Source organism: Zonotrichia leucophrys, chromosome 10 (assembly GCF_028769735.1).
Source record: "Zonotrichia leucophrys gambelii isolate GWCS_2022_RI chromosome 10, RI_Zleu_2.0, whole genome shotgun sequence".
NCBI lineage: Eukaryota > Metazoa > Chordata > Aves > Passeriformes > Passerellidae > Zonotrichia > Zonotrichia leucophrys.
The window spans coordinates 18278569-18303387 of NC_088180.1; the positions used below are offsets into that span (position 1 = coordinate 18278569).

General features: G+C 44.2%; 1 protein-coding gene across 8 annotated transcripts in view; it reads right to left on the reverse strand.

Moving 5' to 3' along the window:
* Positions 1-24819, reverse strand: part of MEGF11 (multiple EGF like domains 11) — a 254262-nt gene that overhangs the window by 46880 nt on the left and 182563 nt on the right. For all 8 annotated transcript variants that reach the window (XM_064722279.1, XM_064722285.1, XM_064722280.1 and 5 more), the window contains 4 exons: positions 24457-24631; positions 4749-4869; positions 3164-3327; positions 2670-2772 (listed from right to left, as the gene is read on the reverse strand). In XM_064722279.1, the coding sequence (XP_064578349.1) occupies positions 2670-2772; positions 3164-3327; positions 4749-4869; positions 24457-24631 (563 nt within the window). The remainder of the gene's footprint in view (positions 1-2669; positions 2773-3163; positions 3328-4748; positions 4870-24456; positions 24632-24819) is intronic.

The following is a 24819-nucleotide window of genomic DNA, read 5'->3' on the forward strand; positions in this document are numbered from 1 at the left end:
TGCCTCTGTGCTTATTTATGCTCCCAGCTGGTTTGCACAGCTTTGTGAGCTCCTGCCTGAGACCTGGGGATCTCTCCATCATCTTCCCATCTGCCAGGGACACTCAGCTCCTGAAAATTACCTTCCCCCAGCTGGTGTCCACAGAAGGTCATTGTCCTGAATAATAGTCTTGGGTGGCAGTCATGACAGAATAAAAGGATGGTAGAGTGCTATTACCTTACATTGTGTGCTGCTCTGGACATGACTTTTTCCTTCTTTTGCCAGTCCTCCTCCATGCTCTTACCATCTATCAGTCCCTGAAGGTTTATATCAGTAGCATCTTGAAACCACTTTAAAGAAAATGGGTTCAATCTTCCCCTTGATCTTTACATAAAACACAGACATCAAGAGGGAGTCCCAGGTCTGGGATGAACATACAGAATATGCTGTTTCAGATGAAGTTTGTGGCTATTAGGATCAGAAAGCCACGTGAATTCTCTGTTTGGTGTGAGTGGGCAGGAGAACCTTCAGAAGTTCCGTGATCCTGAACTTTTCTGATATTTTTCAGGCCATGCCTAATTAGTACCAAAATCAGAAAGCAAAAATTTCAGCCTGAATTATTTATCACCTCATATTAATAAAATGCACTGCAATACACATCATGGCCCAGTTCACAACAACTGCAGATAAGATTAATCTTTCACTGATGCCATACTCCTTAATATGAAAATATAATTATCTAGCTGAAGAGTTTCTTAAATGACATACTTTCAAACTGGTAGGAGCAGAATTTATCCTTGTGTCTGGTGCCAAGCCAAGTGGAAAAAACATTGGAACAGAATTGACAAAACACGTGTTGGTTCTGTCTATCAACATTTCCACCTTACAGAGCCCTGTCACTGTTCAACTCCAACCTGGTCTCAAATAGGGATACAATATTTTCCTTCCTGAAATGTGATCCTGAGGAGAATTCCAGAACTGCAGGAGCACACTGAGAGATAAAGTCCTTGGGCTGCAGCAAACCCCCTCCAAGTTAAAATACATTTACCTTGCCCAATATGGAAATTAAAAGAAGTATATCAAAAATTATTCTTACCTTTAATTAATTCGTATCTGCATTTAATGTCCATTTACAGGTGTGCATGGCAGTAAGCACAAAGTATTTGCTGCAAATGCCTTTGAGAAAAAGCCACACCTTCAGTCTGCATTGTCTGCAAAGGTCAGTCCCTGCAGTTTCCTCTGGAATGCTACATCCAGAAGATGTGTAATAAACTTTTAGAGTAGGTGTATATAAATATCTCTCTTCAAATTACTCTACTTTTAAAAGCCATTTTTTTCCCTTGAAGAAGCTCACAGTGACTACAGGAAAATCTAGCAGCTTTTCTTTGCTGATCATCAATAATGAACAGTAGAGTTTTAAAGCCTGATAGATGGATATATTGATGGCAAGGAGGTTCAGAGAAAGATAAATGCTGCCCAGCCAGTGAGGAAGGCAAGAGAATGAAGGAGGGGATGCAAGTGAGCTTATAAAATGGATTTTCTTGGGGGAAAAATATCCATTTCAGGGTTACATGCCCAGTATCTTAGAAAAGTAGCTTTGCTGTACACAATATGTAGAACTTAGTATTTTTACATTTTATTTAATTATTTAAAGATTATTTCCATTGTATGTTTTAGGCATAATTTCATTGCTTTTGCTTTGTGCTCCTGGGAGCTGGGCTGCTGTGGGATATCCTCTCCAACAGAAACAGAAGGTGTGTGTTGGTTTAAGGCATAAATCAATGGGAAAGGTGACACTATCCCAAATGCTGGTTCCCTGATCAGCCTGCCTTGCTCCTGCATCCTCTCAACTTGTACTTGTTTGAAAAACAATTAAATTTTCCAAATGACTTGCTGTTAATATAAATGCATTTTGACTGTCAGTGCCACTGGTGGTTCTGCAGTATATGGAACATAACTTTATTTCCACCCAGGGCCTCAACAGAGAGCAGAGAGAGATTAACCAGCATTTTAGGCAGCAAAGTGTGAAATGGTTGGGTCAATAACTTGCCCCCTACTGCTGTCAAAAGCTGGAAAGAGAACATCAGTGTGGAGTCAAGTGCAGGTCTAATTGTGCTGAGAACTCCAGCCTGGACTCTCCAACTTCACTGAATATTCCTCTCTGTTGCTGTGTAATCACAAAAGCTCGGTCAAACCAGCATTAATCTGCTCTCTGCAACTACCCTGTGACAAGAACCATTGGAAAATGGGAAAATGCAGAATTTTGTATGTTGGAGCAGCTGTAATGACTCATCAGAAATGCCCTGTCTGCATCCCAGGTATGATGGTCCTGGGATTCACCATCCACAACTGCACCCCTGTGGGAAGGGCAGTTCAAGGAGAAAAACTCTGCAGGATTATGGATGATCTGCATCCCTCCTGAGGATGCTTTTACAGAAGGCTAACATCTGGCTGCAGGTTTGGAGCCATCTTCAACTCATCTGAATACAAATTTAATGAATGCCAATTATTGTCACCATCACGAGTGATTTAAATACGGGCAAGTTCAGCTGATCTTGTCTCAACCTATTATTTAGAATTTTGCAGTCACAAGTCCAGGGCTATAACTGATGCAATAGCAAAGCAAACCAAGCCAACACAACCCCCCAAACCTCAAATGAACCAGAGCCCCAAGGGAGTTGCTGGATTACCTGTCCAGCCTGCAAGGCAGCAGCAGTAGCCGGTGACAGGGTCACACCCGTCCGCGTGGTTGCAGTCACAACGCTCACTGCAATTAAGGCCATATGTTCCATCCTTCAAGAACAGAAATAAAAACCCTCTCAGTGATCAGCTTTTTGTTCTGAAATGTGCAAAATCATCTATCACGTCCCTCTTAATGCTGAGTTGCATTTTTTAAATTAACATACAGAGAAGACAGAAACTCAGTGCCTAATGTTTCTATACAGAACCAAATGAGGAATCACTTTAAAAAATGACATTCAAGAAACTGCAATAGCTCTGATAAAATACAATGCAAAGTATAATACATCCAGTTGACTGCTAGAACCCCAATCTGTTATTTACACTTGATTTCCTCAGACATCACAGACAAATTGAGCTCCTCCCCTGCTCTCTGTTCAGCAGAGCTATGGGGACTGTGATTTAAGGGGGTGGCAAACCACCCCAAATTGTGATTTGCACTCACAGGACAAGGCTGGTCACAGAACTCCCCCTGCCATCCTGGGGAGCAGAGGCAGAAGCCATCAGCTGGCCTGCAGGACGCTCCATTGCTGCAGGAACACGTCTGGTTACAGTTCAGGCCCCAGCTTCCACTTGAGCAGGGAATAGAGCAATCCACTCCTTGCCACCCTAAGGAAACAGGGGAGAAACAGCATCTGGGATGTTTTCATGAAAACAGAGGGACAGGCAGCTGGCAAGCTGCAGCTCTTTGCTTCTAGGACCAGTTTCTTGGTGTACATTAAGACTAACTTGGGGTCAAAGACTGACCCTTCCATTGTGACCTCCCAGCTCCATCTCCCAGCATCTCTACACACACATGGAGGCATAACAGCCTTGGCTGTAACCAGATTTAGGTGTCTGATGCCTTTCTGGGAACTCCTGAGACAGTTCCTGTCTGTCAGGCTGGAGACCTTCTGACCTACAGGACTGCAAGAACTTTCCATGTGATGCAGCCTGTTTCTTACCTCTTTTTTTCCCCTCCTTTATTTGAGAATGCTATTTAATATAAAGCAGCTATTACACCTAAAATAAGACCAGTGCCATCATTTCTAGCCATTAAGGCTCAAATTTTAACTACCAGGAGCACAATGACTTTCATTACACTGCAGCTCTGTGTCATGGAGTTGAGCAGTAACTCATGGTTTATACACCCTCATTAAATGGGGTTCTACAGTGATCCATTAATTCATGTTTGAAATGCCAGATTTTATGGTTATTTGCCTCACTTCTGTTTTAGGGCCTATGTATGTCATACAGGCATAGCTCATGTTGGGATTTTGGGGGAACAGAAGAGCTGCTGTGCCATGAAGCAGTGGAGGAATTCTCAGGTGGTCACTGGATCCATGGGATGTGCTCACCACCACATCCAGGAGGGAATTATGGACATGTGTGGCAAGAAAAGATGTCAGTCACCTTGGAGCAGGCAAGACTTCTTATTTCCCCAAATAAATGAGAGCCATATCCTGAACCCTGTGCTAGCACAGGAGACAGAGGACACTTGCATGAAGCTGGGGTGTCACCATGTCAGGGTACAGGAGGATGGCAGCAAGGGCAGAGAGCCAGGGCCCACCCCACAGTGCCCAAGGGCAGGGCTGGCAGCTGGGATGAGCCAGGAGCCCAGGGCAGCAGGAATGGGACCAGCCCAAGGTGGGGATGGGCAGGCAGGAGTCAGGTCAGGGCTGGTGGGGATGACCAAGGCCAGGCAGAGCCCAGTGCCAGGGGCTGCAGGACACACAGGCAAGAAACTCCCTCCACTCCTGTGCCCAGTGGCTTCGGAACCTGGGAGAAACAGGGCAGCAAAGGCCTAAAAACCCAGCAGCCAGAGGATTGTTCTGCACTTCCCCTGGGAGGAGCAGTGTTTCTGCCCCCACACCCAGTTCTGTGGCATGGGAGCAGGGACAGGGCAGAGACTGGACTTGCAGTCCAGCTCCTGTTGAGCTGGGATACCTGGGAGGACAAGAAAATGGTGAAGTTCCTGACGGCAAGCTGTGCCACTTTCAAAGGGGACAGGCATGGATGGCAGGGAGCTGTTAAATGTGAATTTTGTTTACCTTCTTTGCAGTAGCACAGCCCGTCCACAGGGGAACAAGTGCCGTCGTTCTTGCAGTTGCAGACCGAGGAGCAGTTGGTGCCGTAGGTCCCTGCCATGCAGGGAATGGTGCAGTCATCTCCCTGCAACCCACAAAAGCCAGAGTCAGCTGAAGAGATCTGGCATGCAGGAAATTCCCAGCTCGGCACAGGGAAGCTTTCTCTCTCTGAACAGTGAGCAGAGTGTTGTGAGTTGATTGCTGAGCCTTCAGCACTTGAGCAGTCACCGCTGCTTCCCATGATTATGATGCAATTAGTGCTTTGATTGACTTGGAGGAAAGGGACAAGTTTCTGGCATTCATTCAGCAGGAGGTGGGGAAGTTACAAAAACAAACCTCCTAGAGCAGATGTTAGATCATTAAGCAAAACATCACTTACGAAGCACTAATCACAAAATATACAGTCTGAAACCGTGCAGAGATTGCTCTGCGGTTCTTGGAAAATATATTCTAAGAATAGGGTTGTTAAAAACCAAAAGGATCTCGTACATGCTCATCTTCCACAGGTTGGCAGAGAGGAAAATGACATGGCAGGTGCATCAGAGCTTTTTGATGTGTAGCTGGTACCTGCATTTGTTTTCAATTAATTTGCATGAGATTGTGACTTTAGGAAGAAGGCAGACCAGGAGTGATGCGTGTGTCAGAGACAGGAGGCACACAGCAGAACACAGAAACGTGGGCTCTGTCCTCTTTCTGCTCCAGGTGTGGGCAAAGGGAGGGAAAGGAGAATAAATAATTATATTTTAAAGGAATACAGAATGCTCTAACACTACATTCTGGTGTGCTGTATGCACTGATCAGCTTGTGTGGTTGAAAGGATAGACACAGTTCTTACTAATACTGTTCATCTGATACAACAAGGGAATTAAAATGTGAGCACAATAAGGTTTAAAGCAATTGTGGTTTAACCTCACTAATTGAGGTTTAAGCCTTAGTAAACTTACTGAGTCCCACAGCTGGGTCTACACATTAACATACACAAGGTATTTTGGCTTCCTTTTCCTCTGTGTGTAATCCTGACTTTCGCATTGCAAATTAGCTCCTAAATTTACTACTTCAGTGAGTCAAACTTAAATAATTTAGTTCTATGCCAGGGAAAGTGAACCTACTACAAGTTAAAAGTAGCTCCATTGCACGGTGTGACCCGTACCATAGCTCAGGGGAAAAGACATTGGTCAAAATGTATTTTTGCAGGTGAGAGGCTTCAGTGTTTGATAGGAGGATCCATTTATCAGGAGTGAAATGTGCACCATGTCAGCTTCCCTATGCTGTGACAAGTTCCTCCAGGAGCCTGTATATCACACAGCAGACACCCAGACAGCACAAGGAAATATGAACAGATTTCTGAGCACCATAAACCCCCATCTGCTTTGCTGGAGCAGTTCTGCCTCACACCAGTGTGACTCATCCTATTTTAGACCTTTTAGAAAAAACTTTGTTGCAGGGGGAAGGAAATGAAACAGTTAAAATATACTGCTCCCAAGTAAATCCTGCAAGTCTCTGATTTTTGAGTGAAGGCACTGTTTGTAAAAGATGCTATCTTTGACCTTGGTGGAGTAAAACAAGTGTCCCTGCAAAGGCCTGGCAGGAAAAGATGCTGCCTTGACAGGCAGCAAATCCAAAGCAGGCTGCCCCTCATTACCCTGCCAGCATGCCTATGCAATGAGCTCCAGGAACCCGGGCTGGCAGAGGGGCATTCAGCCTCCACGCCTAATCAATCCTCTGCCTTTCTCCTGTGTGTGACAATTAGACAGCCAATTAGTGCCACTTAGGAACCCTTATCCTGTGTGAATGAAACTCCCAACTCATTTCATGTACTACACAGAACTGCTGGTACTGCTAATAATTTCTATGACAACTGACCTTATCTGGATTTGAACTAGTGATCCAGAAGGAAAAGAAAATTCCTTTGAAAAGGAAAGGGAAGCAGAGTGATGTGGAGTTAAAATACCCCTTGGGGAGTCACATTAACCAACCACAGAACCACAGAATCATCAGGGTTAGAGAGACTGAAGATCATCCAGCCCAACCATCAATCACTCCAAAACCACATCCCCACATCCTGACACCTCTAAAACACCATCTGGGCCAGGGCTGGAGGCAGCAGGAGGATTTCCAGTGTCTCAGCTGAAGTTCTGTGACCACAAAGCAGCTGGTGTTGGGGGCAGTGCTCCCCAGCTGGATTCACTGGTTCTCTGTAATCACTTTGGATTATCCCAAAGGAAAGGGGTACAACTCCCTGAAAAAGGGTTGCAGTGAGGTGGGCGTCAGTCTCTTCTCTCAGGTAACAAGTGACAGGACAATAAGGTGAGGAAATGGCCTCAAGTTGCACCAAGGGAGGTTTAGATTGGATATTAGGGAAAATTTCTTCACAGGAAGGGCTGTCCAGCATTGGAACAGGCTGCCCAGGGAAGTGGTGGAAATTTCTGAAATCTTACAAAAACATGTGGATGTGTCACTTGAGGACATGATTTAGTGGTGAACACAGTGGTGGTGCTGGTTGATTGTTGACTTGGTGGTCTTTGAGGCCTTTTCCAACCTTAAAGATTCTGTGATTCTCACAAGGTGAACATCAGGCTGTTTGTTCCAAGCCTTTGAGTGTTGGCATTTGCTTTAATGTACTTGGCTTTATGGACTGACAGAGCTGGACACTCTGGCTGCCCACCATCCACTCACATACTTTGCAAACAAACCTTAACTGAAAAAAACCCCACCTGGTTTAATGAGATTTCTATCCCCAGGTTTGACAAGTGAGACCTTCAGAGCTCTCTGAGTGACAACTGCCAAATACACTTAACTTCTTAATTACATAAGAGGAAAATGCACTTGAACTATAGCACTGGCTCTAAGATTTTATTAATTATAAATGCACACCTTGTTATTAACATTTTGAACTTGATTTGGGAGAATGACCTCTGAAATGAAATGCATTCAGGTACTGTTAAAGATATGTAAATTCCACCTGCCTCTCACCACCTGCCTGAGTGGATAATGCTGCAGTGTATGCATCCAGCTGTTAATGAGTTATACATTCTAATAAACTGATTTCAAATTGTGTGTATTGAATCTTCACTCTTGCAATATGGTACTTTATATTTCTATCCTATTTAGTAAAATTAATCAACAGCTGTGCTCCTTATGTTGATTATTCTTTTTTTTTTCTATTAAGATTGGGAGGTTAATGAGGATAGTGCAATGCCTGGATGTGGTATCCATGCTAGGAAGGAGCAGCTAATTCAATCAAACATATAGCCCTGGAAATGTTAAAGCTATATTAGGAAATTGAGCTATAAATAACTTGGCATTTTCCATCTCTATGTTCCAAATCAGAATGACCCATATGGACATCACAAACTTTCAAAGGTGTTTCATTTTCAATATTTTCACTTAGAAGGGCCATCTTATAAAAATATACCCCCAAATCTATCCACTGGATTAATTCTAATTTCAGGGGTCAAACCTGACTTTAACACAAACAATGGAAATTCTCTTTAGGGAGTGTGGGGTCAGGGCCAGCTGTGGGAAGTGCCCTGCTCTGTGTGGAGCAGCACATTCCTGCTCTCTGCTCTGCATCACCCCGGCCTGGGAGAGGCCACCTCAGTGCCACCAAGGACACGGTGTCCCACACCTCACCCCTGCTCAGAAATTCCCTCTGAGCCTCTTCGTGTTTGAAATCCACACCTGAGGGGAGCACGCTAACATGGCAAAGATACAGGAGGGAAGCTACAACTCCCGGGACCCTAAAAGTCCCCCTGAAATCAGAATGGATGGCAGCAGTGACCTGAGCAGCCCCACCTATGACTTTCCATGCCTGTAAACGCTTCACAAACACCCATTTTTGCTGGAACTGACAGCCCTTCCCAGCCCCCTGAGAGCTTTGGGCATCCAGTTCTCGTTATGGTTAATTCTCCCCCATGGATTGAGGGTGAGGTCCAAGGAACCAAACTCCATTAATAACTCGGGCTGCCAGCTCACATCCATCAGCATCAAATATTAATAGACTCTGAGGGCCACAGCATCCATCTTTCTAGATGGCAGTCAATAATCTGTCTTGTTTCTGTTCAGGGAGAGGGGAAGATTTTCCTCCACCAAAATTATTATTGTTCAATATTAGTAGAGCTTAAAGACACAATGCTGCCTTAGGTGTTGGCTGTGTTAACAAGCTCTGGCTGCTTCAGAAACTGTTTTCCCTGGATTAATGTTACAGTTCTTGTTTCTTTTAAAAATGCATTCCTGCTATGAGCAGTGATCAACTCCCTTAAAAATCGTTTTCTGGTGATCAATACACAAATTTGTATTTATTCCTGTGCGTTTTGGATTAGGACTTCAAGTCTGTGAAATGCATTTTGAAAGGGAAAAAAAAAGGGTATCCCAGACCATAAAGAGAGTTAATAATTCAGCAGTGGTCAACAACATCCAGCAAAGTTTGCACCCACAACTGGTCTGTCACAAAGTTTGCTATTTAAGGATGTGAAATTAAGGATTTCAGAAGTAGCTACAATCTACAGGAATACAATTCCCTTGGAGGGCTGAAGTCTGGTTCCACTGAACTCAGTGGCAAAACAGAAAATCAATTTTCAAGGCTTCCGCAATGCAGAAGAGGAACAGGATGTTATTGAACCTGGCCTCAAGTTTGCATGACAAAGACCTGGGTGACAGCTTTGCTCTGGAGGCTTAATCTGCCGAGGTGCTGAAATTCCTCAACTCCCACAGGTTACTGGGGGCGACTGACAGCGCTGAAAGGCAAAATCCTGGAACCTTTGGTAATGTGCAGTGGGACTCCAGCTAATCAGAGATTCCTAACACCCCCTCTGATCCCTCCTCGCCCGCTCCTCGCCAGGCTGGGCAGGGGAATCAGAGGAGCAGCCCCTGGCTCCAGCCCAGGGATGCTCCAGCTCGCTGCCCAGAGCACTGGGTGAAAGGAGGGCAGAGGCTCCTGTGTGTGCTCATCCGCAGATCAGGGAGGCCAAGGGCAGCTGCTGTTTGTACCTGGGGCCTGTGTGTCCAGATAAGCTGATCACTATGGATTTAGCACCTACAAATGTATATTTCTGTGTACACACAGCACGTGGGACACCGGCGTGCTGGGACATGGTGGCTGTGCACTGATGCACATCACAGACACACTCCTCTATATTTACTTATTTAATTGTGACATTTACAATTAACCCAAAGTGGTTCTCCACAAACATTCCCTCAAGGTAAACATATGGTATCCAGCAACACAAACTGTCAGAACAAACTAATTTCCTTAATGGTGTTCAGTGGAAATTACTGTGCTCTTCATCAGCGGATCAGCAGCAGGGGGAAACTTTGTACTTGCACCGGGCTTGTCCTCCACCCTGGACTCAAACAATTTATTCATGACCTTACTACACAGCATCTTCAGTTTTCCAGACATAATGATGTCCTCTGGCAGAATTCCTCTCCCCTCTGGGTGTTACTAATTACTCCCTGCAGAGGCTATTATTGGTGCTAATGAAAAAATGCAGTGAAACCTTGGGGAAGGCTCCTGTGCCAAGTGCTCCGTGTGCAGGTGATTGCTGTGACCGAGCACTGACAAAAGTTCCCTTGCCCACCTTGTAACACGATGTGATGGAGCTGTGCTGGGGTTTGATACACATCTAAAAGGACAAAATGAAACCACCAGCGATCTTATTCAATCTCCTTTTCCCTGTGCCCTTTTCATGGGAAAGACAGGGGAAGGCAGAAAGGATGGGAAAGAGTTTTCCTACCCTTAAAAAAGTGACTCTACAGCTCATGACTCATCCAAAGACAGAACCATTGGCAGCCTGAATGCCAGAGTCTTTCACGAAATCATCAACCCCTCCAAGAGCCATCTGCAAAGCTTTCCCCAGCCTGCACCCCGGTGACACTGCAGCTCTCTCAGCAAAACACCGAGATGCCAAGCACGGATCCCTTTGGGAATGAGCAGAACCTCCCCTTTGCTTCCTATAACCTTACACGGATTTACAAACCTGTACAAATGGATGTCAGCATTTTATTTCACCTCTGAATTTGTGCTAATATGCTAATTCATACAGTAAATTTCACAGTAAATGCCAAGTCCAGAATTACTCAGCCTGATACTAATTCTTAAATTTGATGATGGATCAGAAGTATTCAGCAGAATACAAACAAAATGGAAACTTCATTTGTTATAAATAGAGAGTAAGCAAAATATTATAAATAATGTCAATTTTAAGTACCTACAGTACTTTATTAGATACAATTTAATTTTACTTTACTGATCATAGTCTTTGCTAGCAAAGCTCTGAGCTCTGAGTGAGAGGGGAGTAAAAGTTACCACAAAATAACTGCAGTTGTTATTTTCCAAACTGTACAAAATCTGGTTAAATTTCACGGATTCCTTTTTTATAATCCCACATTTGTTTGCTGTGGCCTGTTACAGGCATTACTCACATTACTCCCTCTTCAAGGCCACAGAAGATCCAGGACCATTTGTTCTCATTTCTGGCCTCTCAGTCCCCAGAATCTCTCACTCCCTGCCTGGGTTCCTCTGTTTCCCACTGCACAGCCTCAGAATGGATCTGAGATGCATTAACAGTATATTTGGGTTAGTTTTATTTAAAAAAACAAAACAAAACAGAAACCAACGAGTACTCACCCTGTGGTCCCTGAGCTAGAATGAGTTTCAGAACAGCAATTATCCATCCATCCTCCCAGAAGGGACCTTTCCCAAACCATTGCCCAGGCACCTTGGGAATCATTTGTCACAGCTTGGGAGTGCCTTTGGATAGGATTTGGCTGCCTGGGGATTAATTTGAACCTCTCAGGATGGGAGAACTTGTGCAGCCCCCCAGTGTGGGCACTGTGCATGTGGAAAACTGGAATTACCTGGACAGGGCTCATGGTTTCCAGCCCAGCAAATCCCAGCTGTGAGGGTTTTTTGTGGAGGATGCAAGGATTTGTGCATCTCAGGAGCCAGGCACTGCCTGGTGGCTCAGGGTCCTCTCTCACTGGGACTCCACTGGAAATTCATCTTTTCCAATGGAGGGTGCACAGAATCTCACCACTCTCCTGCCCTCCAGCAGCTTGGCTCCAGTGTGCTCCACACGGCCAAAAGGAACAATGCCCTGGCACAATAAAACTGATGAATAAAAGCAGCAAATCCTGGCTTTGGGAGGGTTTTTTCCCCTTCATGAAATCCAGTGAAAACAAACACAAATAAAACCTTCATTAAAAAAATTGGATTTTGCATACTAAAAGCCAGCAAACCTGAGCAGGATTTCTGTCAGCAAGCATTATAATCCCCCTCACCACCAGGGAACAGTTTTCTAGTTTGCACTAAAACTATGCCCAATACCAGTCAGTTATCGGCAATTAAAAAAATCCATTCCTACATTACCAGTTACCTAAACATGGTTATTAAAAAAGGGAAAAAGAATTCAATAAAGAAAGCAGGCAAGAAATCCCACCCTCCCTCCCTCCCTCTTCCTGTAAATCAGGGCAGCACTTGCTGGCAAAAAAAAAATCTAGACTGACTTTACAACACTTGAATATCTGCCTGGTTTAGTATTTAGGCTTAACTGCAGAGCCCTTTAGTGTCAGCAAGGCAATGAATACAGCATCATATAATTAAATGTATTCAGAAGGAAAGTAGTGTGGAGAGTACAAAAGATGATCATCAACCTCTGAACAAGAATATTTTTTTTATGCAGTCAGCACTTTTCACCTAATAGAATATCACAAAACACATTTATCCAGGAGGGACCTCTCCAAACTCAGGGAATTGGATTTAGACTGGGTAAACCAGGTAGATTATCAAGGCAGGTAAATCATGTCTGCACCAGAGGGATTTCTCATGTCCAATGTGGGGCCAGCTGGGAAACCAAGTTCTCTCTAGTTAAAGCAATTTAAACCTGGAATTTAAACCTGGAATAAGGCCACTGCAGATTTATACAGGTGAGGCAGGGAGCAAACTCTCAGAATATTTTAAACTTAACTCTGGGGAAGCTGTAAAGAGTCAAACATCTGTGGGGATCATTGCTCTCACTATAAGCACCTTTGGTCAGCTGCTGTTTTAAAATGCTCCAAAACACATGGCCAGATCACAATTCAATATCCTCAGAGGTAAAATGGCCCAGTCATCCTGTGCATTATTTCAAATTAGTGGGAATTATTTGCATCCCTGAGAAGTACATCTCTGGCACATCTCCAACATGCCCAACAAGTTACTCATGTTCAGACTGGGAGTGGAAGGTGGCTAAATATCAAAATACCAAACCACAGTCCTGAATACACTGGTAAAGATCAAAACCCCCTGTTTTTTGGGCCTTTTTAAAATGAAGGCATCAGCATAGGGGTTACCACTGTGGCAAAAGAAAGATTTTGACACACTGTGCGCAGTTCCATCATTTCCTTCCCCAGATTTGGGCAGAGCAGATCAGTGGCTAACAGGAGCTTTTTGGAAATACAGATTAGCATTTCAGTGCCAGGCAGTGACCTTCAAGTGGGAACCCAGAGCTGCCTGTCAATTCTGCCCCAGCTATTTAATGGAAATACTTTTGCCTGGAAATTTGGGATGGTTTCTGGTCTGTCCACACAGCCTGAGTGCCACAGTCCAAGATCCACCTTGTAAAACAGCTGTGGCCTCCTGACATTTTTGCAATAATAAATGTGGGTTCTGGCTGTCAAGTCTGAACAGTTCTGCAAAAAGAGCATCAGCTAAAACAGGAAATAAAAGGCATCATTTATACCTTCAGCCTCTATGATGTTTTCTGGCAAGAAGATCCACAGTTTAATTATAAATACAAAGTAGAAGAAACATCTTTATCTGCTTGCTTCAAACCCACTGCCTGGTTTTTAATTGGGAAACTTCTTATACTGTGATAAGTAGCAAAAATGCATTCCTTCTTCCCCTTCCCCCATGGAGTGAGAGACCTCTCACATCCCTACCCTCAGTGACCCCTTCTCTAAGCAAAATCATCCCACTGTTATTCCCATTTTATGGGAGCCATTTCACAACTTAATTACGCATTCTGTGAAAAGCACTCTCTTTGTTTTTAACCTGCTGTGCAATCATTTAATTGGTTGGCCCTTGTTCCTGGGTTATTAGAAATAGTAAATAACCATTCCTTGTTCATGTTCTGTGCACCATCCCCAGCTCCACAGATCTCTATCGTGTCCCTCCTCAGCCATCTGTTTGCGGAGCTGAGTTCCGCTCATCGAGTGACTCTCTATAGAAACTGTTCCATATAAAAGATGATCTTTGTCACCATTTCCATTCTATCCTTTGTAAGCAGGAATCAGCCGAGCTGTGTGCAGTAATTTGAGACTTGGATATATTATGGATTTACACAATACCAAAAAAATGGCTTTTCCATCCTGTTTTATTCTCATCCTGATCATTCTAACTATTCTGTCAGGCGCTCTGGATTCGTTTGAGTTTTTCAGACTCATTGAGGGGTTGAGTTTTTCAGAAAACTACCCACAGTGATTCCCTGAATAGCAGGAATTAAATTAGAACTCATTTTTGTGTATTTACTTAACATTATTTTCCTATCATCTATTACTCTACATTGTTAAATACTGAATTTCAACATACCCAGTCATTCAGGAACAGGAATCTTTCCCCAGATTTGCTACTGCTTGACAATCCCAATATTTTTGCATTATTTGCAAACTTTTAGACTCCTTCCACAGCTGTATTGTGCAATTAAGGACAATGTCCAAGCACAGCTTCAAACCAGTCCATCAGTGCACACCTGACCTTGTGTCCACACCCCAAAGGACTGAGTCCAGGAGGGGCTAAAAGTGCTGGAAACAGCAGGAATTCTCCACTGGCCCCTTGCTATGAGCACTGGAGCCATGGAAGTAGCAATGTGGATGGAAAACACAAAGGAACAGGGCTGATGCTGCCAACAGCTGTGGTGAACCTTGGTGCTGGGCTGCAGGAGCCACAGCTGAGAGGATCAAAGCAAAAAAACACCAGGTGATCACACACAGGCAGATAAGAGAGATCCCCTTCAAACTCTCACAGATTCCTAAATCAAAACCCTATGGCAAAAGAGTTTGAGATCTGGTAAAATTGCAGTTGCTCTTTGGCATAAGAAAACAAAATCAGGATTTTTCATTTCTACATGTCTGATTGTGAAAGACAAAGTCGTTGACAGTACAGTTGCACAGAAAATAAAATGCAAAACTAACCTGTGATTTAAATCCTGTCCTTAGGAGGTTTTAATGAAGTCAGTTTGCAATTTGAGCTACCAGGAGAGTCAGCTACCAACACTTTCATGCACAGAACCATAGATAGTGTGGATAAAGATATATACATTTGGAAGCCTAATAGATGAAAGGAGGCACTGCTATTGGCAAGCAGTTCATCCCTCTGCAAAATTCAGATCAAATAACTCAGTCTGAGCAGAATATTGAGCTCCACTGGCTCTGAATGAGGCTACAGGAAGAGAAATGCAATTTGACACAGCCACATTGCCAATTAAGGATAAAACACATGAAATATGTCAACTAGCAACAAAGGCAGAGGCTTTCAGGCTTTCTGTACCAAGTTGGTTCCTTTGGACCCACTTAGGAAAACTTTGGAGTTATTCGGGTAAATAAAACTGCAGCAGAGCCCAGTAAAAGTAAATACAAGAAGAAAGAGAAGACCTGGGACTTGCTCAGAGTTCTTATCAAATTATAAATTTTGTGTGTGAGTGAATACCTTCTCATTAGTGGAGGCAGACACTGAGGCAAACCCCTTCTTGTGTACCTGGGACAATCCCACTGAAGGCAGCAGTTGTGTTCAGGTAAACTTGGGCTGGCAAAGCAGAATTTGAGCTGTCACAGACAATTTCTGGAGCTTGTGCACTGACAAGAGAGTGAGCAGAGAAAAATGAAATGGAATAGCTCATAAAAGGCTCTGAAAAGTTCCACTGAATTCAAAGAAAGGGCTGCAGTTTGCACAGCTGAGCGGGAGCCACTGTGTCCTGTGCATTCAGTGACCTTGTTAAACACTGGTACAACAGCTCTGCTGCTCTAAAGCTCCCCCAAATGCCCTGAGGCACGAGCAGAGCCTTTGTTCCTGCCCCTGCAGCCGGGGGTGGCAGGGGCTGCAGGCTTTGGGTGGGCACAGGGCACTGCAGAGGGCACTGCAGGCTGTGGGTGGGCACAGGGCACTGCAGGCTGTGGGAGGGCACAGGGCACTGCAGGCTGTGGGAGGGCACAGAAGGGGCACTGCAGGCTGTGGGAGGGCACAGAAGGGGCACTGCAGGCTCTGGAATGCTGCAGCTCCCACAGAAATCCCTAATTGGTTCAGAGCAGCTCAGGGGAGAACAGCAGCAGGCCTGACTGACAGCACTGATATGAAAACCTCTATAAAACTGATATAAAACACTGATATCAAAATCAATAGGGGAGCAGCTCGGTCTGAAAGGCTGGAATACACAGGTGGCCTCCCCATAATGATCTTCCCTGTTGGCACTGGAATGGAGATTATCTCCTCCTGTAATTCAGCAGAGGCAGGAGAATACATTAGTGAGCAGTTACTGAAATCCTGGCTTTGCCCACATCCAGCTCCCTTGCACTGAGGTTGTGTCCATTGTTCCCTGAATGACGTGTGGCAGTGTCACCTGACAGCTGGACTGTGTTTCCAGCCTCACCTGCCATGTGGGAGAGGTGCAGGACAAGCTGGGTGGCTCATGAGGGCTCCTGCTCCAAAAGCTCTCAGCACCTGTGCCCTTTGTGCCCACAAGGAGCCCTACAGGGACCTTGAGATGGATCACACAGCCACGTCACCAGGCTTGACCTGAAGCAATGGTTTGTGAAGGGAAAATGGTAAAAAGGCTCAATGTGCCAGAAATTTGCTGGTGGCTGCTGATGGAAATGGGGATTGTGATGTACACACTGATCCACAGGGAGCTGGACTGAGACCAAGTCATTCCATGCAGGGCACTGCTCAGCCCAGGGAAGATCATTCTCAGTCTGTACTGATCACATCGTAGTTTTGGGATGAAAAATTTTATAATCTGTTATTAGCCCAAGTGGACTACAAAAAATCAAAGCACAGCCATGGCATACACACAGATATGTTCTTTTGTATGCACTGAGAAGTGGGTAAGAAAATTCAGATGCCATCAGTGAAAAGGGACATCAAAATGTGATTCAGAGAGTTTTCATCTGCTCTGTGATGGTGCAAAAATCTTGGTAAGTGCAAATGATCTGTGATCAGCTCTATTTATGTGGAAAATGTACCAAAACATTGTGTGTGAGATGTTTTAATTTCTGTTTAACCCCAGACCTTCCAACTTGTAGCCCAGATGACAGGAAAACTTCTGTCCAATGGGAAAGTGTCACTCCCTTCATTCAAAAACCATTGCCCCAGCTCACTCTTGGGCTGTATGGAACAGAGAGGCTTTGTTGCCTACTTGAGACCCACTTCTTGTTCCACATCCGTTTGTGAAGTAATTTGTAAGCTTCAAAAAACAATCAGCTGAGCTTTCAGACTTATCTCTATCTAGAAGATACCAAGAAAATGCAAATTCAAAGGAGAGTACATTCCTCAGAGACTAAAACCAGGAAAGAGGGATCTGGGATGCAGCCATATTAGTGTAAAGGACCTGGTTGTGTTGTTCTGGCTGACTGATTTTTATATTTATTCACTTTTTAAATACCAGGTGAATATAATTTTTTACTTCCATCATGGTTTCCCACAGCACATCTACATCTTCAATTTTTTAAGGATACTTTAGTTGAATTTCCCATATCTCTGCCTTTCACATCACCTCCAGACCTAAAACTGACACTGATATCTGTTAGCAAAGAGACTGCATTTCCTTCTTGCTGGCTTTGACAAAAGAGCCTCTCAAACCTGCTCAGAACACTCTGAATCTGCCAGGTGCCTTTGGTGGCTCCTCAGCTGCATCTCACTGCTCCCTGTATCTGAGCAGTTCCTGGGATCACCAGGACAGCCTTCCTGCTGGCTTGGTCCTCCCCCTGTCTGTCTCTTTACTTCAGGGGTGGCTGAGGAATTACTCAGGGCTACAGTGGGATACTCCCAAACTTCTTAAAATTAAAACTGTGGAGCTACAAGAGCCTTGTTTGCTCCAAGAGCCTCTCCTGCCCTGCCACAGTAATGCTGTCAGGCCTCCTTTCATGCTTCCTTTCCCAGGTCCTTCCCCTGTCTGGGGTGGCTGAGGAATTACTCAGGGCTACAGTGGGATACTCCCAAATTTCTTAAAATTAACTCTGCTAGGAACTTTTGGCTAACTGAGGTGAAACAAAGGAAAAAACCAATAACCATGAAAGAGTTCAAAGGCTGGGAGAATTGGAATCGGTTTCTTCTATGCCTTGACTTAATATTCAACTTCTGTTCAGGCAAAACCCTTTTCTTTTATAGGGAATGTGATCCATGGTACTTTGAACCTGGTTATGCAGTCAGGGGATTGAGGCTGAGGTCCCTGAGCCCACCTGAGGGTTCTTGGCCAGGTAAAGCATCAAAGGAGGCCTGACAGCATTACTGTGGCAGGGCAGGAGAGGCTCTTGTAGCAAACAAGGCTCTTGTAGCTCCACAACTCCTAAGACAACTTGTTTTACTTTTATTATCAATTAATAATTCATGCCCTGCCAGCTGCAGGCCTTGCTCAGACCCACCTGCACAGTGAGGGTGCCTCTCCTCGTCACCTCTGCCTCTGCTCCTCGCCCTCCTCTGTGGGTTTGAGACGCTGGGTCAGGGACACAAATGGGAAACCAGAGAGGAGAGAATTCATCTTCCCCCTGCACCCAGGTAATTCATGAAACCAGACCCTGCAAACCATTCCTGTTGCCTGTGATACTCCAGTTAATTGGACAACTGCTGTGCCAGGAAACCTCTCCCCCACCTACAGCAAGTAAAATTTATACTGGTGGCTGGTAACAAGAACATCTTGATAAAATGGTTGAATTTATTTTATACCTAGAAATGAAAAGAGCTCTTAACAAAGGGGGGTAACTGATATGCTCGGTAAATCAAGGATAAAAGGACACAGGCTCTATTGAAGATTTTTTCCCCTCGTCTTTTCTTTTTAAACCTTTTGATGAGGTGCCCTGTTGCTCTGCGATGAGCTTCCACTGAAGTACTTTTGGAATTATCTCAAAGAGAAATGGATCATTTAAATGAGTTAAAGCCCCCAAACCAGATCCTCTATCGCCAGCCTTACGTTCATTTTTTATATTAAGAATTTTGTGAAATTTATAAAATAATTTTACTACCCAACCACGGGCTTATAACACAAAGAAGTCTCATCCATTTTTTCCACTGCTTCCTTGTGAAGTGGTGAAGAATGATAAATTTAGAATAAAGATGAAAGTTAGTATGTAGAAGAGAGGAAATACTCTGATAAATTTGTACCTTGTGTTTAGAAAACACCTACAGGCAATGATGCTTCCAATTTCTCCAGACCTGCCTGGGACTTGGATCCTTCAGGGAAAATTCAATTGAAGATAAGATAAGGTGCTCCTCTCTATTTACTCTGTTTTTTCTTTTAGACAACAGAGAGAATTTTAAAGGTGTAGGACAGGAGAAGAGACTTCCACTTTTCTTAATATAAAGATTGTTTTTTCTGTATGTTTTTTTCCAGGGAACAAGAGCTATGGTATGTGCCAGAAGGAAGCCTGCTAGGGCTGGAATATTCAACAGACTGGACCTCTAAGTGTTTATGACCCCTAAAGGACCATAATCATGGTCCTTCTCATTCTATGGAACAGCAAATTGGTCATTTTACTCAGTGAGTAGGCACAGAGCAGGCTAAGACTGGTCTGAGTCTGCGTGTGGGTGTTTGTACTGACCAAGAGATTATCCACTGCAAAATTTGGTGTGCATTTGCTGTGCATTTGAATAGCTTTACAGCACTATAATTTATACTTATTTTTACTAAGTGCTCAAGCTACTGTTCATTGTGTGCTACAAGGGCTGACTTTTACTCAATGTGCAGGTAGGTTGTAAAGTTTTACTCTGATGTAAACCCTGGGAACAATTTGTACCCCTGTGGTAGGGAAAGCATTATGTTGAGAAATTCAGGCATGCCAGACAAAATTATGGACTTACAGACCCAAATGAAGCCTGTGTTTCAGTACTTAAGTGCCCAGTTTCCCACTGAGCCCAGCCAGAGGTCCATACACATAAGCACCTCTATAAGGATATATTTGAAAGGCATTAATTGTGCTTTTAAAATGCAATTTTGACACAATACAAACAGGAGATGCAGATAGCTATAGATGCACAGCACTGGGATAAATCTTGGAAAGCTTTAGGGAATCCAAGAGCCATTCCAAAAGCTGAAAACTTTTCTAATAAGAGATCACCACTGCTGTAGTTTCCATACTTTGCAGCATGTGATTGGCTTGTGTGGGATCTACCAATATAGTGAAGAAAGAGAGAAATGTCAAAATGGATTCTTTCATTTTGGTGATGAACTGCTTGCTCTGCTTGCCAGCACACAGGGTTCAATAAAAGCAGACAGGTCTTCAAAAAATAGCAGCATAAATAGATGAACTCTTTAAAGTAATACAAGTTCTGTCATCTGGATGTGAAATATAGACCTAAGTGCCCGCTGAAGTAAAAGCTGACCACACATTCCACAGAGAAGTGTTAAAAGTTTTCTCGGAGTGTCTTGGGCTGAGAAATGTTTTGACTACATCTCTCCTTGCCACAACACACAGAATGGAAGCATTTGAAGTGAAACCCATTTTTCAAAAGAAGAAAACAAAGCATCCATAAAGAAACAAAGGCATAGCAAGGGATGAGGTCTCTAGATAGGCACTGCTTTCAGGGAAGCTGCAATTAGCTGTGCAATGGAGAAGGTGAGGCTGCTTGTATCTAAACAGCATTTATAATGATTTCAGCAGCTAAAATGCTGATAGGTACGTGCAGGGGGTTGGCTTCAAGATTTCCTTGTGAGACACAAGGTCAGGATTCCTGTGGTCTCCTGTCATATTTAATTCATATCCTCTGGCCTTCTCCACCACGTTTATTGAATTACAGGAATAAAATTCAATGGACCAAAAACAAAAGAAGAGGGAGAGGACGTGGCAAGTCCCGCTTTCTTTTATGTCCCTCCTGCACACCTGAGTTCAGTGGACTTATAGGAGAACATGTTGGAGCAGAATTTGAAAGGAGGGGGAGGTACAAGTTAGTATAACCCCTCTCACCATCCCCATAATTGCATCCAGATAATTTATTGCAAGCAGCAGCCATTCCCACATGGGAACAAGGATCCAATTTCTACCATTCAAGACTCTCCCCTGGTGCTTTTTAGGACTGATCTGTGCACTCCCTGTGTGTGTTTGCCAGGTCCCTTCTGGTCACAAACGAGATGGCAGCAGAACAGCTTTACAAAACCATTCTTCAGAAGAGCATTCTGGCAATTCACCACTTCAGTGCTAAGAGGAAACCCTCAAATATGTTAAAAGTCCCAGTTGGAGGGAAGTGCCCTCTTGGTGTGCATGTAATGATGATTCTCTGCAATCATCTGAGTTAAACTGATACAGCCTTTATCCTCCTTTACAAGCGGGATGCCGGAAGCAAATATTCCCAGCAGGCCTGTGGAGCAATGGGGAGTAGGTCTGTGATTTTGGGGAGGATTTTATTGTGTCTCTTCTACCATTATCCTGCTCTCATTGCCCTGTATGCTGCCTCCAAGAACTGCCAGGTTTGGGCTGTGGATCTCTCAGTCAAATCCATACCCAGCTCTGCACGGTGGTTCAGAACCTGCAGAGGTAAAACAGAGCCATCCCCCCAGGGGATCACAGCAGCACCTCACACAAGTCCTCTGATACCCAATAACAGCTTTGCAACATTTTCATTTGAGTTTGGAGCCAGACATATGCAAATATGACTGTTGAGTCTGACCCTAAACATCCACACAAAAAATAAGACAGAAGATGTTTTGAAACTCTATCCTAAACTGCAAGCTCACCACTATTTAGCTTGTGCATTTTAATTTTTGGAAATGTCACAGCTAATAAATAATGTATTTTCTTTAAGCTACCATATACATTTTTATTTTACAACTTGAATCTTCTTAAATTTCCAACAATTAAGTGCTCTGCTCACGTACATGGCAGCCTATGGGATGGCTGCCTTTTCACTTAATACATTTAATAAAGGTGACCAGATGCTTTGTGTTTTTAATGGCTTGTTCTGCATCCCAACAAAATGTCCCTGTTTTGGCTGCAAGAGCAGATGATTCATCCTGAAACCCAGCCCAGCTGCCCTGACACAGGCAGGGTGAGTTAAAAACCCACCATCTGTGCTGGAGGAGTGGGCAGGAGGAGTGCTTTGTCAGGAAAACACTGTCCTTCCTTGGGCACTGCATATTCCAGGCAGCCAGTAATCCCAAAGTCCTGTGGGTCCAACCCCTCTGCCTCTGCAGATAAATTCAGCAGTTATATCCCATCTCCCACCATTTTTCCTTCCTTTCCTCCTTCCTGAGCAGCCCCTCAGACTGCTCTGCCCCAGGGTCACGTGTAGATCAAACATTGCTGTAAAATGGAAGATGCTGTTCCTGGTTTTATTCTTTCCAATTATGTGGCAAAATTCCTGCCCGTGTGGCTGCCTCAGCCAAGGCTCATACTCAAAAAAGCAAGAGGGATTCATTTGTGGTTTTTGTGAATAATTAGCTGTGCCCAGCTCAGCGTTAGCAGCGCTGCAGTGCCAGCTCTGCCAGAGGACACATCCTGAGCCCAACTCAAGGGCAAAGCCCGACCCCCAGGCAAAGCTCCCCTGCTGCCTCAGCAAGAGCCAGGCAGGAAAACCTGAGGGGAAACCTGCCTTGGAGTGTGTCACTGGGATAAGGCACTCCCAGCCTGCTTCTGGCCCCACAACCTTTCCAGCCAGGATAATGCCCCGGGGTGGCAGGGGAAGGTTCCCAGCAACTTTTCTGCACAGCCTGTGTTCTGCTGCACTTGAAAGAACCATTGCAGCTCATCTGGCATGCACACGAATGACAAATATGCTTCAGAGGCAATAAATTAGCAATTTCAAGGCTTTACTTCCCCTCATGGACTAATTGCCAGAGATTATAGTATATTATGTGAGAGCAATGATACTAATGCCTAAATATGCTTCAGTGATTATAGAGCTATCCTCAATAACCAAGCTGTTTAAATGTCAATGCAAGAAAGCTCTTTATTATGAGATTAAATATTATTTTGAAGCAATGCAATAGGAACTTCCCAGGCTTTCTGCCTCCACTAATGCTGCCTTGGGGCAATGTATATTGGACAAGGTATGCTTTTTTAAAATGTGTACAGTAAAGGGTCCCTAAATGCTTTTGTGCTGCAAATTTGGACAGCATTCCTAATAAGAAGGAGGATCTTGGCACCTTTTTATTTTGTAGCTGTTACTAACATGCTGCTGCCTTTATCCTTCCTCTACTTGTGTATCAACTACTGTACAGAGAAGATAAATTCTTGTTTTCTGTTTGTGGAGTTGGGAATCAAACCTCAAAGATCTTTTCTTTCCCCCCGCCCCATCTCTAAGTACCATTATCTTGCACAGATGCTTCTGAGTCCAGCCTCTCACACCTAAATAAATCTGTTAATACCTGGCATTGAGACAACACTGGAAATCAGTGGAAGCTCCAACCTTCACGTTCAGCTGCTGACACAAGGCTGTCTTTGAGCCATACTCCAATTGCACAGCTCTGCAGATGCCAGCTGGGCATCACAAGCTCAGGTGTGGAATTAGAAGGAAGAGAGGCAAAAAAGTCCTTGGCACCCCACTAATCTCATACAGGACCTCCCCAAGATCTGTCCCAGCTGTGCAGCCTGTCCCTTGATTTCTAGTGAACTTAGTAATTATAATTCACAATTGTTATAATAGCATAGAAAATATAGATAGGCCTGTTGGGACAGATAATGTAGAATGAAGGACAGAGACAGCCAACTTTTTATGAAGTTTGGTAGAATTCTCTCTTTAAAGTAATTTTTCCCTTTAGGGAGTATTGTTTCTTAAACACAGCCTGCATTTCTCCTCTGTGCCGTGCTCCTGCAGGGGAGGAGTTTCATATAGAGATAACCAGGGAACTTACTGGCAAGAATTCCATTCTGCCCAGCCTTAGCAGGACTGGATCCTGGATCCATGGCCCAATACTTTCTGCTGCAGCCTGGCAATGGTTAACTCTGAAGTTTTGATGTTTGCATCTTGGCTGGTTTCTTCAGCCATTTTACATCTCAGCTATAAAATGCAATGCTTGTTTACGTCAGAATGTCTGAAGCTCTTTCTGATGCTCGGTAAAAGACACCTGCCACACAGGCTCAGCAGAGACATAAATTGCTCTATCATTTGTAACATTTTAAAATATCTTCATCTATTAAAATCACAGTGTGACTGACAAGGAACATGCTGAATGGCCATGAGAATTCTTTCTCTGCTCTTCCAGGCAGACAATAATCTGACACCTTTTTTGTTATGTCTTAACTTAGAATATACTATGGGAAACCGCATCTTTATCTTTCTAACAGTAATAAAGTTAGAACAGAGATGTTAACTAAACAACCAGCAGCCACAGATTGACACTCCTCAAAGGACAGCGATGTGGACTTAGCACAGGATGGGTGAAAATGACCCACGTTTGGCTGCTTTGATGCAAATATTATTTCAAATCAGATTAAACCCCTCTTTTATTTTTGCAGCCACTTTGTGAGAGCCCTCCCCACGGCCAGCCCCACTCACCATGAAGCCAGGGGCGCAGATGCAGCTGCCAGTGATGCTGTCACAGTCGGCCCCGTTGTGGCAGGGACAGGGCACCTGGCAGCCCTCGCCGTAGAAGCCCACGGGACACGTCTCGTTGCAGTAGAGCCCAGCCCAGCCAGCCTTGCAGCTGCACTCCCCAGACAGAGGATGGCAACTAATGAGGAGACAGATGTTAATGAGATGTGGGCAGGAAGGGAAACACAGCCTAGAACATTTCACGTGTCACACTAAGAGCAGGACAAGCCTGGGAACTCTTTAGGGTGGTGGATATGAGCAGCTGTATAATTTGGGATGTGAATAGAGGATCTGGTGCTAAATAGCCCAGCATTTCCAAGCATCTGG